This window comes from Chiloscyllium punctatum, chromosome 14 (assembly GCF_047496795.1).
Source record: "Chiloscyllium punctatum isolate Juve2018m chromosome 14, sChiPun1.3, whole genome shotgun sequence".
In the NCBI taxonomy this organism is placed as follows: Eukaryota; Metazoa; Chordata; class Chondrichthyes; order Orectolobiformes; family Hemiscylliidae; genus Chiloscyllium; species Chiloscyllium punctatum.
This window is the reverse complement of record NC_092752.1, coordinates 11,967,562-11,985,339: the sequence shown is the minus strand read 5'-3', so window position 1 is coordinate 11,985,339 and position 17,778 is coordinate 11,967,562. Positions and strand designations below refer to the sequence as shown.

The 17,778-nt window shown below is 43.4% G+C and overlaps 1 protein-coding gene across 1 annotated transcript in view; it reads right to left on the bottom strand.

Moving 5' to 3' along the window:
* The window catches only part of gstcd (glutathione S-transferase, C-terminal domain containing), a 140,538-nt gene extending 122,765 nt beyond the window's left edge, over positions 1-17,773 (bottom strand). The window contains exons 1-3 of the mRNA XM_072583891.1: positions 17,687-17,773; positions 14,943-15,368; positions 3,378-3,872 (exon numbers count right to left, since the gene is read on the bottom strand). Coding sequence (XP_072439992.1) covers positions 3,378-3,872; positions 14,943-15,356 — 909 coding nt within the window. The 5' untranslated portion in view covers positions 15,357-15,368; positions 17,687-17,773. The remainder of the gene's footprint in view (positions 1-3,377; positions 3,873-14,942; positions 15,369-17,686) is intronic.
* Between the last annotated feature and the right edge of the window lie 5 nt (positions 17,774-17,778).

Here is a 17,778-nt window from a genome sequence, read left to right as displayed (position 1 = left end):
CTAAACGTGTATACCATTTCCAGTTTTACACTGCCAACTTTCTAAAGGGATGTGACAGTGATGCTTCAATGGCAACGTCAACGTACAGAATAAGTTCAATTAAACACGAGCTACCTTCACGGGATCTATGCATCCACCTGACCACAGCAATTAAGCCCTCAAGTTTATTGTTTCATTCAAAAGTAGAAGTGCCAGTCTACCTCAGAGATTGTCAGCTGAGATTCTATGATCAAATTTCAGGAATTTTACATGGTTCGTTCATAGAATTTAGACTTTGCTGGCAAGGCCACATTTGTTGTTCATTACTATTTGTCCTTGAGAAGTAGGAAGTGTGATCTGCTCTCTTGAATCATTTCAGTCTGCGTGGTGTAGGTTACACCTGGATTACACCTCCTCCCACCCTTCCTCCTGTAAAAATGCCATCCTGTATTCCCAATTCCTCCGCCTCCGCTGTATCTGCTCCCAGGAGGACCAGTTCCACCACAGAACACACCAGATGGCCTCCTTCTTTAAAGACCGAAACCTCCCCTCCCACGTGGTTGAAGATGCCCTCCAACGCATCTCATTCACGTCCCGCCCCTCCGCCCTCGAACCCCACCCCTCCAACTGCAACAAGGACAGAACCCCTCCCCAGTCCTCCCCTTCTGCCCCATCAACTCTGCACAAATCGCATCATCCACCAACATTTCCGCCACTTCCAAACGGACCCCACCATCAGGGATATATTTCCCTCCCCATCCCTATCTGCTTTCCACAAAGACCATTCACTCCTCAACTACCTGGTCAGGTCCACGCCCCCTAACAACCCACCCTCCCCTCCTGGCACCTCCCCCTACAACCACAGGAATTGCAAAACCTACGCCCACATCTCCCACCTCACCACCATCCAAGGCCCCAAAGGAGCCTTCCACATCCATCAAAGTTTCACCTGCACTTCCACACGTCAATTATTGTATCTGTTGCTCCCGATATGGTCTCCTCTACATTGGGAAGACCGGATGCCTTCTTGCAGAGCACTTTAGAGAACATCTCCGGGACACCCGCACCAACCAACCCTACCGCTCCATGGCTGAACACTTCAACTCCCCTTCCCATTCTGCCAAGGACATGCAGGTCCTGGGCCTCCTCCATTACCACTCCCTCACCACCAGACGCCTGGAGGAAGAACGCCTCAGCTTCCGCCTCAGGACCCTTCAACCCCAGGGAATCAATGTGGACTTCAACAGTTTCCTCATTTCTCCTCCCCCACCTTACCCCAGTTCCAACCTTCCAGCTCAGCACTGCCCTCATGACCTGTCCCACCTGTCAATCTTCCTTCCCACCCTCCTCGCCGACCTATCACCTTTACCCCCACCTCCATCCACCATTGCACTCTCAGCTACCTTCTTCCCAGGCCCATCCCCTCCCATTTATCTCTCCACCCCAGAGGGTCCTAGCCTTATTCCTGATGAAGGGCTCTGGCCTGAAACATCGATTTTCCTGCTCCTCGGATGCTGCCTGACCTGCTGTGCTTTTCCAGCAACACACTCTCAACTCTGTTCTCCAGCACTGTCTGCATGGTGTAGATAAACCCACAACACTGTTAAGAAGTCAGTTTCAGAATTTATAGTGAAGGCAGGATGATATAGCTCCAAGTCAGATAGTGTGTAACTTGGAGGGAAATGCAGGTTGTGCTTCCACACATTTGTTATCCTTGTGCTTCCAGATGATAGAAGTCACGGGTTTGCAAGTTGCTATTTACGGGGGATTGAAGAGTTGTTGGTGTGTGTCTTGTAAACGGTACACACTGCTGTCACTGTTTATCGGTGGAGGAAATAAATGATGAAGATGGTGGCTTTGAAACTTCCAAGTAGTAAAATTGTTTTCTGTGCAAATCAGGTATATGATGACACATATATAGGCACTGCATTGTGCAGGGTAACCAGTCTCCCCATGACTTGTACTGAGATCCAGGCAAATTGTTCATGATGGTGAACAATCAAGATCCCAAGAAACAACCTCACAAGGTCAAAGCGTGATCATGAGTTCATTTATATTGATGGCATCAAGAGAAATTGTTTCTCCCTGACAGAAAAGACAAAGACCGGAATTTACAATCAATGGCAAAGCAACAACATTCCCCACCGATTTTGTAGAAAGGTTCTGACAATGATGGCTGTGGCACAAGGATTGGAAGAACTCTAGCAAAACATTCAGTGCATCCAGTGACTCAGTAAATGAATGTGCCACCCAGCGTGACACTGAACAATTTAGATTGAGAAGCTTCCAGGTGTGAGTCTAGTTTTTCCTGACCTGGGCAAAGGTAGCGGCACGAGATCCAAGGCTGGTTATATTGCCTGGTGCTAAACCTACCCCAGATTCCTGCTCCTACTGAAATGTCGTCCACATGTATAGATTTTAGGTGAAGTCTGCATTAACCCCGGGTCAAACAATCTGGTGAAATGTTCAATTTTACTCAGACATATGGAACAGTCACTTTGGCACAGCACCAGAGGATTACTTTCTGTTTGAAGGAATCCCAAGACAAGGTAGCACAATCTTTCAAAGTAAAACTATCCTTAGTTGAAATTTTCAAGACTGTGCTTGCCAGATTCGTGTCAGGCAAAACTATCAGGGAATTGGGCATAAAGGTGGATAAATGGAACTGAATCATAGAATCCTTACAGTGCAAAAACAGACCCTTCGGCCCAACAAGTCCACGCCGACACTCCGAAGAGTAACCCACCCAGACCCATTCCCCCAAATTTATATTTACCCCTGACTAATGCACCAAACTTATACATCCCTGAACACTATCAGCAATTCAGCACAACCAATTCACCTGACCTGCACATCTTTGGATTGTAGGAGGAAACCAATGCAGAAACGGGAAGAATGTGCAAACTCCACACAGACAGTTGCTTGAATTGAACCCAGGTCCCTGGCGTTGTGAGGCAGCCATGCTAACCACTGAGCCATTGTGCCACCTCTAAGTGCATATCAGATGATTCAACTGTCTGGCAATCTGGCTCAAGGGAATGAATGGCTACTACAGTTTCTACATAGCCATAGCCCAGAAAAAGAGTCAGATATAAAAGCAAGACTGCAAATTCAAAACTTGAATATCTAGCTTTTCATACTTCATACAACTTGAGGAACAATCGCAGTTTTGCACATTACAAGCAAAATGCTTTTTCCAAAAGTAAAGCCAAAAACACATTTTAAGTGGTGCTTTCATCCTTCTGTGAATCTAACTTTACATCCAGATTTTAAATAATGCCATGCAGACTAAAAATAGAAAGTCAATATGAACCTTTTCAGCAAGAAAACAATATCAAAATTAACACTGAATTTAAATTTAACAGAAAAAATGAATAATTCAAAAATTAGCAACTTACAAAAAAGTAGTGAAGACAAGGCAGCAAGACCATATCTGTCAGAGTGAAATAAAGCCCCTCAGCAAAGATATGTTCCAGTGGTGGAAGGTCAGTTGTCTTCACTTTCCTTATGCAGGACTGCTCCCTGTTGGTCACAGCTGGTACTTGCTCCACAGTTAATTTAGAAAGAGCGGTCTTCAGTTCCAGGCTGTCCATGTCAGTATCCTGGTTTTCCTTCTTCCTTCCTCCAGGTGCGTCAGCCCTTCCATCTGAGAAACATTCCAGTGATCTTTCTGATCCACTTCCAATGGACTCTTTGTTACTTTCCTTGGATAAGAGTTGCAACTTCTGCCGACGAATCTTGTCATCATTATGAATGCGTACGGGTTCCCCGAGTTTGTGCTCGAGGTGTAGTATCTCAGGTGGAATAGTCACTCTCTGGTCACTTAAATCTTTGACAAAGCCTTCCACAGCCAGCGGAATGCTAATTTCACACAGCCTGGTCCATTGGCTCACCTGTCAGATATAGAAGCATATAGTATTCCTGTTAAATGCATAATTTATCAAACCTGTGCCAAGAGTTCTTTTTGTGACATCATGGTATTGTCCCTACCCCTTGACCAAAATACCTGGGTTCAAGTCCCACCTGCTCCAGAGGTGAGGAGTAACATCTCTGAACAGGTTAATTCAGAAAAATAGGTTAATTTAAAAAAAAACAAATCATTTACAGTCATTAAGATATATGTAACCTTGTATCATGGAGTTGTATTCCGAGAAGTAAAGTTTTCAGGTGAAATGGGGATAATTGAACCAGTTAGCATATATTGATCAATCCCCACATTAAAGTTCAGGCTTTAATTTTATTTTTCCATGGAAATTTTTATGTCTGCAATTATAATGCAATTTCCTTGTCACACTGCAGCACTTCCACTGGTCACAAGCTTTAATTACAGCATGACACAGTTATGGAAAGGTAGCCCCCATTATAGTTGTGGGGATCTGTGAAGTTACAGTTGGTGCAGGTCTTATGGTGCAATAGGTAGCATTCTAGCTCTGAGCCAGGAGTTCAGGATTCAGATCCCATTCCAGCACTTGATGACCACAAAAAGTGCATTCATAACACAGCCAAAGAGGTCATGGGTCAAACACAAATCTTTCAACATACATCAGTGGCAGACATGCTTCCTTGTCAGCCATTGAATGGAAATGAAGTCGTAGCTTCTATTATCACTATCCATAGGTCCAGACTACAACATTGAAGGGGAGTGTCAATCCTCATTGTAGCTAAATTTAGGACCTGTCTTCCTGCCCTACACAAGCTGGAGATTGCAGCACCAAAGGTCTGATCTGCTGTTGGGCAAAGAACAGAGGTTACAAAGGAACAGGTTGATAAAGTTTTCCTCTAATGTAAACTGTTAATACATTAACAAAGTTGTTCACAGCTGTTGGTATCCGCTTGTCTTTAAATGTACAAAATCTAGGAGTAAGTACTGGCATTGCTTGTAGTAAGGTTATATGAAGTAAGGTATTCAAAATACCTCAACAGTATGGAGGATGATACAATCCTGTGGCATCTTAGTCTAACAGTATGGCACAACTTATTTTGATTCAAAGAATATGTTTCTTGAAGTGAACTCAACTTAAAGCTTTTATTTTCTCACATCATGATTATGATCATGGGAGAACTCCAATACATGCTATCCCAAGAATGAAGTTACACTCATCAGCTAAGATGCAGAAACACTAGCCATCAGTCACACCAATGTACATGATCTTCGAGTGTCAACCAAGCATCTTTTTATTTAAGTCTGACTGCCAACAAAGTATCTTTCTCCATACTATATTACAAAGTTAAACAAAAGACAGTTTGCACATGAACACTTCTTTCAATCAGTGAATGGGAAGTGGGTGTAACTGGCTGAGTTAGCATTTATTGCCTATCTCTAGTTGTCCTTGAGAAGGTGGAGGTGAGTGGCTTTCCTGAACCACTGCTATCTAGACAGTCGAGCAATGCCATTAGGGAGGAATTTGCACCATTTTGACGCAGAAACACTCAAGAAGCAATATATTTCCAAGTTAGGATGGTGAGACTCTTGGAGGGGAACTGCCATGCACCTGCTGCCCTTGTCATTCTAGATGGCAGTGATGGTTTAATTGCAAAGTACTGTTTAAGGAGCATTGGTGAGTTTCTACAGTGCACTTTACAAATGGTACACACTATTGCTACCAAGTGTCAGTGGAGGAGGGACTGAATGTTGGTGGATATGGTACAAATGAAGCGGGTTGCATTATCCAGTTTCAAACTTTTCCATGTTGTTGGAGTTGTAGTCATCCAGACAAGTAGAGAGTATGCCATCACACTTTGGACTTGCAATTTTCAGATGGTGGACAGACATGGGAAAATCAGAAGGTGAATTACTCACCAAAGAATCCTAACCTCTGACCTGCTCTTGTCGCCACATTATTTATATAACTAGCCCAGTTCAGCTTCTAGTAAATGGTAACCCAGAGGATGTTGATAATGGGAGATTCAGTGATGGTAATGCCATTAAATGTCAAAAGTAGATGGTTAGATTCTCTTTTTTCAGAGAGGAACATTGAAGTGTACATCCAATACCTCTGCCTTTGTAAACTTGTCACAATGATCTTTCCGATACTGTCTTGCCAGTGATAGAGCTGTTGTAGCAGCACTAAGAGGTGACTGCAATTTCAGTACAACAAGAAAACAAAAGCAGTCAAAAAAGTAGAAATTTAAATTGGAAATAAAAGCTAAATTAAAGCACAACTTTAATATGGGAACTGAGCCATATCCCATTTCCCTGGTACATCTGTCTCCTTCACCTGAGAATTAAACTTTGCCTTCTCTGCCTACGTGCAACCATATAGGAGATGGACTAGTAAAACTAAAAGATAGGAAAACAGTTAACATCTCCTATCTGTAATAATAATTCCTCAGTTGACTGGTAATAAAAGAAATGCATGGGTCAAACAAAATACGCCTTCAAAAGCCTGATGACAGAATAATGGCACAAGATGCAGTTTTACACTGGGAATCACCAAATATGGATGCAAAATAGGGCAAGGGGGAGAAAATCATTTCCAAGTATTTTTTATAGACTATTTTGAGTTGGATTGTTTCCAGTAATGTCTGATAAGTTGATTGAGATTCTTTCCACTAAATAGATCTTACGCTGTCTTCTAAAAATGAAATATAACTGGCACTAAAATTAATAAAACAAAGATCCAGAATAGAAATTTACAGTATGAAGATACCGAGACTCCAAATATAAATTTTGTTGACCGAAGTAACTTTAAGATTTTCATACACAATTATGAGGAAACAAGAGATTAAATTCCTAAAAAAAATGATTTGATCTCCAATTTTTTTCTGTCAGTTGGAAGTTAAACATGCTCTGCTGCATTTTTAAAAAAAAGTGACTCCTTGCTGACATTTCACCCTCAAAATCACTATTAAAAGCAGATTAACCAGTAACTTATTTTACAAATATTTTTGGAATCTTACTGGTAAAAACTGGCTGCTGCAATCACCTCCGTGAGCAACAATCATTGTACATTAAAAGTAATTCACTTCATGTCTAGTGCTTAACATGTTTCTGGAGGATGCAATAAGATGACATGTAAATTAATAACCATCTTTCTTAACTCACTGGTATTTCTTGTTTCATTCCCTGTCTCTATGATTTCCTCCTATTGACCTACAATTCCTACAGTTTGGCGTTCCTTTCATTCTAATTTCTTGTGGTATACTTTGCCTATTTTTGGTGGCCTTTAGCTACCGAGGTCCCAGGTTTTGAACTCCCAGCAGTCACCCTTCCACCTCTCCCACTGCCTCTTTCTGCTTATCTAATATGCCATAAGACCTACCTCTATAACAAAGTCTTTGGTCAATTGTGCAATTTTGTTTGATAACATTCCTGTAAGGTGTCTTCGGAAGGGTTAGTGCTTCAATGGCACTATATAAGTGCAAATTGATTGTTGTTGCCTCACTTTCATAGTTTGTTGCTTCAGGCTGATCCAGGCTTCCCAGATAACCCTGGGGCCCTGACTGCCAACAAATTAAATGAAACAAAACTGGTCAAGAATAATAAAGATCCAATTACACTGAAGAAGTTTCTTAACGTCACTGCTGATTAGTGTTAGAATAGAACAGAATAGAATCCCTGCAGTGTGGAAACAGGCCATTTGGCCCAACAGGTCCATACCAACCTGCCGAAGAGTTTCCCACCCAGACTCATTCCTCTACATTTCCCCTAACCAACGCACCTAACCTACACATCCCATAACAAAGGGTTCTCTGAATTCAAACATACCAATCTCACGGTTAGATCTCATGGTGTACAGGGAGAACCAGCCATTTGGATAGAAAACTGGCTCAAAGGTAGAAGACAGAGGGTGGTGGTGGAGGGTTGTTTTTCAGACTGGAGGTCTGTGACCAGTGGAGTGCCACACAAGGGTCTATGCTGGGTCCACTACTTTTCATCATTTATATAAAATGATTTGGATGTGAGCATAAGAGGTATAATTAGTAAGTTTGCAGATGACACCAAAATTGGAGGTGCAGTGGACAGCAAAGAGGATTACCTCAGATTACAACAGGATCTGGACCAGATGGGCCAATAAGCTGAGAAGTGGCAGATGGAGTTTAATTCAGATAAATGTGAAAGCAAATCTTAGCATGACTTATACACTTAATGGTAAGGTCCTGGGGAGTGTTGCTGAACAAAGAGACCTTGGAGTGCAAGTTCATAGCTCCTTGAAAGTGGAGTCGCAGGTAGATAGGATAGTGAAGAAAGCGTCTGGTATGCTTTCCTTTATTGGTCAGAGTACTGAGTACAGGAGTTGGGAGGTCATGTTGCAGCTGTACAGGACATTGGTTAGGCCACTTTTGGGAATATTGCATGCAATTCTGGTCTCCTTCCTATCGGAAGGATGTTGTGAAACTTGAAAGGGTTCAGAAAAGATTTACAAGGACGTTGCGAGGGTTGGAGAATTTGAGCTACAGGGAGAGGCTGAATAGGCTGGGGCTATTTTCCCTGGAGCGTCGGAAGCTGAGGGGTGATCCTATAGAGGTTTATAAAATCCAGAGGGGCATAGATAGGATAAGTAGAGAAAGTCTTTTCCCTGGGGTGGGAGAACTAGAGGGCATAGGTTTAGGATGAGAGGGGAAAGATATAAAAGAGACCTAAGAGGCAGCTTTTTCACGCAGAGGGTGGTACGTGTATGGAATGAGCTGCCAGAGGAAGTGGTGGAGGCTAGTATGATTGCAACATTTAAAAGGCATCTGGATAGGTTAAATGGCATATGAATAGGAAGGGTTTGGAGGGATATGGCAGGGTGCTGGCAGGTGGGACTAGATTGGGTTGGGATATCTGGTCGGCATGGACGAGTTGGACCAAAGGGTCTGGTTCCGTGCTGTACATCTCTATGATAACACTATGGGCAATTTAGCATGGCCAATTCACCTAATTTGCACATGTTTGGACCATGGCAGGAAACCAGAGCACCTGGAAGAAACCCACATTAACACCCATGCTATTATTTGACAGGTTTCGGTGAACAAGTGGTTAACTTAACTGACTTCTTTTCATAAAACGTTTCACTTTGCAATTGAAAATTTTTTTCTCACTATTTGTCTGATCACTGGATTGGAATCAAACCACGGTTAGCTACATTCTGACCTGTGCTATCGAGTTGCAGAATTAATACAAATATTTAGCTCTACACTGGATTTCAACCAGAAATTCACTTTCTCTTTAAAGTCCTCTCTTATCATTTTAATTCAGCACAGCAGATTATAAAGGTGTTACTGCTGACCAAAAATCCCAAAGACAATTTCACAATGACAAAAGGAAGAAAAGCTAGTTTGTGTCGATAAAATATGCTCATGTTCAGTTTGCAATATCTTCTTCAAATCATAGTGTTGTGGATTAAGCCCCAATCAAGCAACTGACTGCATTAAATTTGAGCAGGACAAAGAAACTGCTGCATCATTAGAGGTGTCATACCTCAGATGGTACTGTACCAGGAAGCTGAATGTTTCAGCAGTTCAACTAGGAGAAAGTGAGGACTGCAGATGCTGGAGACCAGAGTTGAAAAATGTGATGCTGAAAATACACAGCAGGCCAGGCAGCATCCGAGGAGCAGGAGAATTGTAAAACTATTTGATGACGAGTGAATAATTCATCCGATCAATAACCCTTCTTTTGAGTCAACATCATCAAAAACAGATTAATGGTCATTCATCTTATTTATGCATCTCAGTGTGTACAACATATTTGGCTAGTTAACACTTAAGCATTGTAATTCCAAAGAAACATGCCTTTTACAGCTCAGAAGGAGCCACATGGACCACAGCATCTGTGCCAATTCTTTGCTAGGCCAAATTTTTAAAAATGCCAGTGACTCCCTGCTGTCATGCACCTTTCTCTGTTTCCAGTCTTTAACCACTTTGCTCCTTAAAGATGCAATGAGGCTGTTCCCCAACCACTTCCAATGCAGTTTTTACTGCAACAATGTTGCCTCCACCTCCGAGCTTACTTTCACAATCAGGATTCCCGCCCACCTTCCGAGGACCCATTCACCCACCTCCAACACATTGCATCCATCTGGACACCCCACGCTGGCCTATTACCTGCCCTCGACCTCTTCATTTCCAACTGCCGCCGGGACATTAACCGCCTCAACCTGTCTACCCCCCTCCCCCACTCCAACCTCTCACCCTCACAAAGCACAGCCCTCCAATCCCTCTGCTCCAATTCCAACCTCACCATCAAGCCAGCGGATAAAGGGGGCGCAGTGGTAGTCTGGCGCACTGACCTCTACACCGCTGAAGCCAAACGCCAACTCGAGGACACCTCTTCCTACTGTCCCTTCGACCATGACCCCACCCCCCAATCACCAAACCATCATGTCCCAGACCATACAGAACCTCATCACCTCAGGAGATCTCCCACCCACAGCTTCCAACCTCATAGTCTGGGAACCCCGCACTGCCCGGTTCTACCTCCTTCCCAAGATCCACAAGCCTGACCACCCTGGCCGATGCATTGTCTCAGCATGCTCCTGCCCCACTGAACTCATCTCTACCTACCTCGACACTGTCCTATCCCTCCTAGTCCAGGAACTCCCCACATACGTTCGAGACACCACCCACACCCTCCACCTCCTCCAAGACTTCCATTTCCCCGGCCCCAACACCTCATCTTCACCATGGATATCCAATCCCTCTACACCTCCATCCGCCACGACCAGGGCCTGCAAGCCCTCCGTTTTTTCCTCTCCAGACGTCCCCAACAGTACCCTTCCACTGACACTCTCATTTGTTTGGCCGAACTGGTCCTCACCCTTAACAATTTATCCTTCGAATCCTCCCGCTTCCTCCAGACCAAAGGGGTTGCCATGGGCACACGTATGGGCCCAGCTATGCCTGTCTGTTTGTTGGCTACGTAGAACAGTTGATCTTCCGTAATTACACCGGCACCACTCCCCACCTCTTCCTCCGCTACATTGATGACTGCATTGGCACCACCTTGTGCTCCCGCGAGGAGGTTGAGCAATTCATCAACTTCACCAACACATTCCACCCTGACCTTAAATTTACCTGGACCATCTCTGACACCTCCCTCCCCTACCTGGACCTCTCCATCTCCATTAATGATGACCGACTTGACACTGACATTTTTTACAAACCCACCAACTCCCACAGCTACCTGGATTACACCTCTTCCCACCCTACCTCCTGCAAAAATGCCATCCCATATTCCCAATTCCTCCGCCTCCGCCGGATCTGCTCCCAGGAGGACCAGTTCCACCACAGAACACACCAGATGGCCTCCTTCTTTAGAGACTGCAAATTCCCTTCCCACGTGGTTAAAGATGCCCTCCAACATATCTCGTCCACATCCCGCTCCTCCGCCCTCAGACCCCACCCCTCCAACCGTAACAAGGACAGAACGCCCCTGGTGCTCACCTTCCACCCTACCAACCTGCGCATAAACCAAATCATCCGCCGACATTTCTGCCACCTCCAAAAAGATCCCATCACCAAGGATATATTTCCCTCCCCACCCCTTTACACCTTCTGCGAAGACCGTTCCCTCCGTGACTACCTGGTCAGGTCCACGCCCCCCTACAACCCACCCTCCCATCCTGGCACCTTCCCCTGCCACCGCAGGAACTGTAAAACCTGCGCCCACACCTCCTTCCTCACCTCTATCCAAGGCCCTAAAGGAGCCTTCCACATCCATCAAAGTTTTACCTGCACATCCACTAATATTATTTATTGTATCCGTTGCTCCCGATGCAGTCTCCTCTACATTGGGGAGACTGGGCGCCTCCTGGCAAAGCGCTTTAGGGAACATCTCCGGGACACCCGCACCAATCAACCACACCGCCCCGTGGCTCAACATTTCAACTCCCCTTCCCACTCTGCCGAGGACATGGAGGTCCTGGGCCTCCTTCACCGCCGCTCCCTCACCACCAGACGCCTGGAGGAAGAACGCCTCATCTTCCGCCTCGGAACACTTCAACCCCAGGGCATCAATGTGGACTTCAACAGTTTCCTCATTTCCCCTTCCCCCACCTCACCCTAGTTCCAAACTTCCAGCTCAGCACTGTCCCCATGACTTGTCCTACCTGCCTATCTCCTTTTCCACCTATCCACTCCACCCTCTCCTCCCTGACCTATCACCTTCATCCCCTCCCCCACTCACCCATTGTACTCTATGCTACTCTCTCCCCACCTCCACCCTCCTCTAGCTAATCTCTCCATGCTTCAGGCTCTCTGCCTTTATTCCTGATGAAGGGCTTTTGCCTGTGGGCGGCACGGTGGCACAGTGGTTAGCACTGCTGCCTCACAGCGCCAGAAACCCGGGTTCAATTCCCGCCTCAGGCGATTGACTGTGTGGAGTTTGCACGTTCTCCCCGTGTCTGCGTGGGTTTCCTCCGGGTGCTCCGGTTTCCTCTCACACTCCAAAGATGTGCAGGTCAGGTGAATTGGCTATGCTAAATTCCCCCAGTGTTAGGTAAGGGGTAAATGTAGGGGTAGGGGTAGGGGTATGGGTGGGTTGCACTTCAGCGGGTCGGTGTGGACTTGTTGGGCCGAAGGGCCTGTTTCCACACTGTAAGTAATCTAATCTAATGTAATCTTCGCTGCTCCTTGGATGCTGCCTGAACTGCTGTGCTCTTCCAGCACCACTAATCCAGAGGCATGTAATTGGGTTTTTCTGAACTGTTTATAATCCCTGTTATGATATTTAGAATGTTGGTCTGGATTCTATCTGATGTTGCTAGCTGCATTAAATGGAAGGGGATCATCTATCCACCATGTCTCTGCCAGCCTTTTGCTCAAGCAATCCAGAACCAATCTCCTGTCTCACCCTACTTTTTCTGCTACCTCAAGTGTTTCTCCACTTGTTTTTGTACAAGCATTTGAAAGTATCATTATTGTTCATTTTAAAAATTAGTAAAGAAACACTGAAAGCAAACAATCTTTATATAACTGTATACTAATCGGAAATGTTTCTTCCTTTTTATATATCATTTACAATGTTAAGGTCCATCCTGCAATTCTAGGATCACTTGTGACAGTCAAATAGAGAAACTTGCATTTTTATAGCACACTTCTGAACCACGGGACATTTCAAAGCACTGTACAGTCAATGCAACATAATCACTGTTGTAACGTAGGAAGCAAAAGGCCCAAAATACACAGCAAGTTCCTCTAAATTGCACATGTTTGGACCATGGCAGGAAACCAGAGCACCTGGAAGAAACCCACATTAACACCCATGCTATTATTTGACAGGTTTCGGTGAACAAGTGGTTAACTTAACTGACTTCTTTTCATAAAACGTTTCACTTTGCAATTGAAAATTTTTTTCTCACTATTTGTCTGATCACTGGATTGGAATCAAACCACGGTTAGCTACATTCTGACCTGTGCTAACGAGTAGCAGAATTAATACAAATATTTAGCTCTACACTGGATTTCAACCAGAAATTCACTTTCTCTTTAAAGTCCTCTCTTATCATTTTAATTCAGCACAGCAGTTTATAAAGGTGTTACTGCTGACCAAAAAATCCCAAAGACAATTTCACAATGACAAAAGGAAGAAAAGCTAGTTTGTGTCGATAAAATATGCTCATGTTCAGTTTGCAATACCTTCTTCAAATCATAGTGTTGTGGATTAAGCCCCAATCAAGTAACTGACTGCATTAAATTTGAGCAGGACAAAGAAACTGCTGCATCATTAGAGGTGCCATACCTCAGATGGTGACTGTACCAGGAAGCTGACTGTTTCAGCAGTTCAACTCGGAGAAAGTGAGGACTGCAGATGCTGGAGACCAGAGTTGAAAAATGTGATGCTGAAAAAACACAGCAGGCCAGGCAGCATCCGAGGAGCAGGAGAATTGACATTTCGGGCATAAGCCCGAAACGTCGATTCTCCTGCTCCTCGGATGCTGCCTGGCCTGCTGTGTTTTTCCAGCATCACATTTTTCACCTCTGTTTCAGCAGTTCAGGAAGACATCGAAGAGTTTGTAAAACTATTTGATGAAGAGTGGATAATTCATCCAATCAATAACCCTCATCTTGAGTCAACATCATCAAAAACAGATTAATGGGCATTCATCTTATTTATGCATCTCAGTGTGTACAACATATTTGGCTAGTTAACACTTAAGCATTGTAATTCCAAAGAAACATGCCATTTTACAGCTCAGACGAAGCCACATGGACCACAGCATCTGTGCCAATTCTTTGCTAGGCCAATTTTTAAAAATGCCAGTGACTCCCTGCTGTCATGCACCTTTCTCTGTTTCCAGTCTTTAACCACTTTGCTCCTTAAAGATGCAATGAGGCTGTGCCCCAACCACTTCCAATGCAGTTTTTACTGCAACAATGTTCCAGGGATTCAAAGAAATTCAAAATATATGAAATAAGATTGAAGCTTAACTGCCCTCTGAAATGGCTTCACAAATCACACAGTTAGGGACTGGCAATAAAGTCAGTAATCCACAAAAACAAATTGAAAAAATAAGTTGCAATCTGATGAGCAACTAAATCTATAACAGTGAGGCCAACAACCCCCTTTATGGGAGGCCAGAATGTCTAATCTTAAATCAGCAAACTAATCTGCAGCGTTTTGCGAGAGGTCTGATACTGTAGTAGAAAATCAGAAATTCCCACGAAAGGGACTTCGCTCAGACACAACAGAAATTAAATGGAGTGAGCACAGGTCATTAAAATGATGATGGGACTTGACTGGGTAAATACAAATAACTATCATAAAACAATTGTAAAATAAGAGCTAGGTATTTCGAAGAGGAACCAGAAAACTGCTAGGTTCCAGTTTTCTGGTTCTTTTATTCGGCAAAAACTCCTTCAAAAAGCTATGGATGCTGAAACAATAAGAATGTTCACGGCTGAGATCAATTGATTTTGTGAGGCAAGATTAATAAGAAATATGGAACAAAGTTGAGTAAGTTGATGTTCAGGTACAGATCAAACTGAATGATGGAATATGTTGGAGGTGCTGAACAGCCTGAACATTCCTAAATACTCACCTCAGCACAGGCCTTCAAACAGGTCTTTTTGAAGCCAAGCAGCTCTGAAACATCCTTCCTGTTGCAGTCTGTTTCACAGGTCCTCCATATAATATGTCTCAGTACCACAGCAAGACCAGCTCGACAAAAATTTCCATCCTTTTCCACCAGAGCAGGCAAACGACAACTCTTAACCACAGGAGGCAGCTCCTGCTGGGAAAGAATATTGATAGGAATGTTGGCTGGTACTCCTTTCTTCCACAAGAGATTGCTAGCACTGTCTCCGTTTGGCACCATGAACACATTAATTGATGTGGATTCACAGTAGGACATTAAAAATAAAACAATGGATGTATGGAGAGGTAAGATCTTGTCCTCTGTGTGGTTGGATAGCTCCAGGTACAGACATGCTTCATGTATGCTATTGTTCTTCATGTCCACAACTACCTACAGAGAAGTGAATAGCAGCTCATTAAGAATACAATTATAGATGCTACAACTCTATTTTCAGTTTTGTTTTTAAATATAGGTATGCATTTAAATATTTCTTTCTGTCACAGTCAAAGGAATCAAAACAAATACAGCAGGTGAAAAGCCACAGTTTAATTTTTCTGGTAGTTTTTCAGAGGAAATGAAACAGGAAGAGTTGAAAGAACCTGAAATAAATTCTACCTTACTACTTCCAGCTTGACAAAAGCTAAAATCAAATTTGAATTTCAGATAAATGAAAGGAAAATAGGAAAGATCAAAAATAATTGACACATGCTTTTAAACAAAATATGCAGAATGTCAAAAGAGTGTGAATGGTCCTTACAGGGGTTTTAAAAAATCACTTTCTTTTAGGAAGAGGTCAGATAGCTATGAGGGCATTGTGAAAGAACTGAAATGTTGCCCTCAGGAAATACACAAAGGCACTAATTAGACTCAAACGACATGGAAACAGACCCTTTGGTCCAACTAGACAGTGACCTGATCATATTGTTATAAACTTTATTATTCTGAATATACCTAAAAAAAAGGATCTTACATGATAGCTAGCATGTAGGTTCTTCAACTTGACACTGAATCTCCTGATATGACGTTCATGGGTTAAATATTAATTCAACTTGCACTTATACAGTGCCTTTCACAACTTGACTAAAACTAAATTGCTCATCTTAATGTCTCATGTACAGACTTAGAGCTGTACTATCATTCCTTCACTGTCATTGGGTCAAAATTCTGGAACTTCCTTCCTAAAGGCATTGTGAATGTATTTGACACCAGTGGTTCAACGTTGTTCACATCACCTTCACAAGGGCAAATCACGATCAATAAGGAGAAGAAATTTTGAAGCTTATCCAAACAGAAGGTTACTCACAATGGTAGCTATGGCTCAATATCAATAGTCTTACATGCAATTTCAAAGTTTGAGAAATCCAATCATGCTTTAGAGATATACTGCTGAGATATCATCACTATCCAAGGCTAATATTTCAATAAGAAATGGTAACTTTGAAATAGCCTCTAAAGTAGAGATAACTAATTCCAAGGAATTACGTAAAGGAGAACAAGAGGTGGTAGCCACCCTGAACCCTCAGCATAGCAAAACAGATAATCTAATCATTTATCTTGCAGCTGTTTGTCGGAACTTCCTTTGTAGAAATTGCCTGTTACCAATTCCCATAACATTCAATTGACTGAGTTTCAAAAGGACTTCATTGGCTAGGAAGCTCTTTGGTCATCCAGAAGCCACAAAAGGGAGCTGTATGTTGTTGGACTTGCAGCAGCTGCTTGACTTTGGGTACATATTCTGCCATCAATCCCTCCACAATACTACTCTAAGGATTTATTAAGAAGTTGTGAAGAAGTATCACGAAATGTCTTGGCAGAAGTGGCTAAGTGTTTATTACGTACCTGCAGAGATAGAAGACAAGAGCATCTCCTAAGGTACAACTGGCTAACCCAGTTACATGGTTGTCAACTGTAGGGGTAAGGCCAACAACTTAGAACAACATTCCTGATGAAGGGATTATGACTGAAACGTCAATTCTCCTGCTCCTTGATGTAGCCTGACCGGCTGCATTTTTCCAGCGCTGCACTTTTCGACTCTGACTGTCCAGCATCTGCAGTCCTCACGCTCTCCTAGTTTAGAACAACTACCTGACAGACTAGCTCATCTCAGGGGGAGTTATCTGGTGAACAGAGTTATACTTAGGCTACACAGTTAAACATTTCCGGCCAACTGTTTCGTACGACATTACATTTGTGACTCAGGAAAGAAGTAATGTGCTGCTGCCTCAGGTTGAAAAAGAGTACTACCAGAGATGCTGCATCCTCTGCAGTAATCCTAGGCCTTGTTTTTTTTTGGAAGAGGAAGAGGAACCTGGGCTGCCTGACGATAAACTTTCAATAAAAGCAAAAAAACAGCGAATGCTGGAAATGTGAAACAAACATAGAGAATACTGGAAAAACTCAGCAGGTCTGGCAGCTCTGGTGCAGAGAGAGAAATGATGTTTCTGAAGAAGAGTTATACTATCTTTCTTTCTGTCTCTCTCTCTCTGTCTTTCCACAGATGCTGAGTTTTTCCATAATGGAACATTTCCTCAGCCCAGTAAATGATGGAGGCTTTGACTGAAGGAAGGCGAATGAGGCTGCGACTAGAAGCTGGAAACCTGGATCTTGTCGTGAAGACAAAAAACACGGGCGGGAAATGAGGAAGAGAATAATCCAAGAGATCATTATAAATAACCAATATCCCATCTCACAGACAAGAACCAAGTTACCTGCGATCCACTTGTTTCATCAAGGCCGGGTGGTGAAGGGGGGGGGGACACATAAAACAGACGGACCGGATGTTACCCGTTGCTAGGACCGA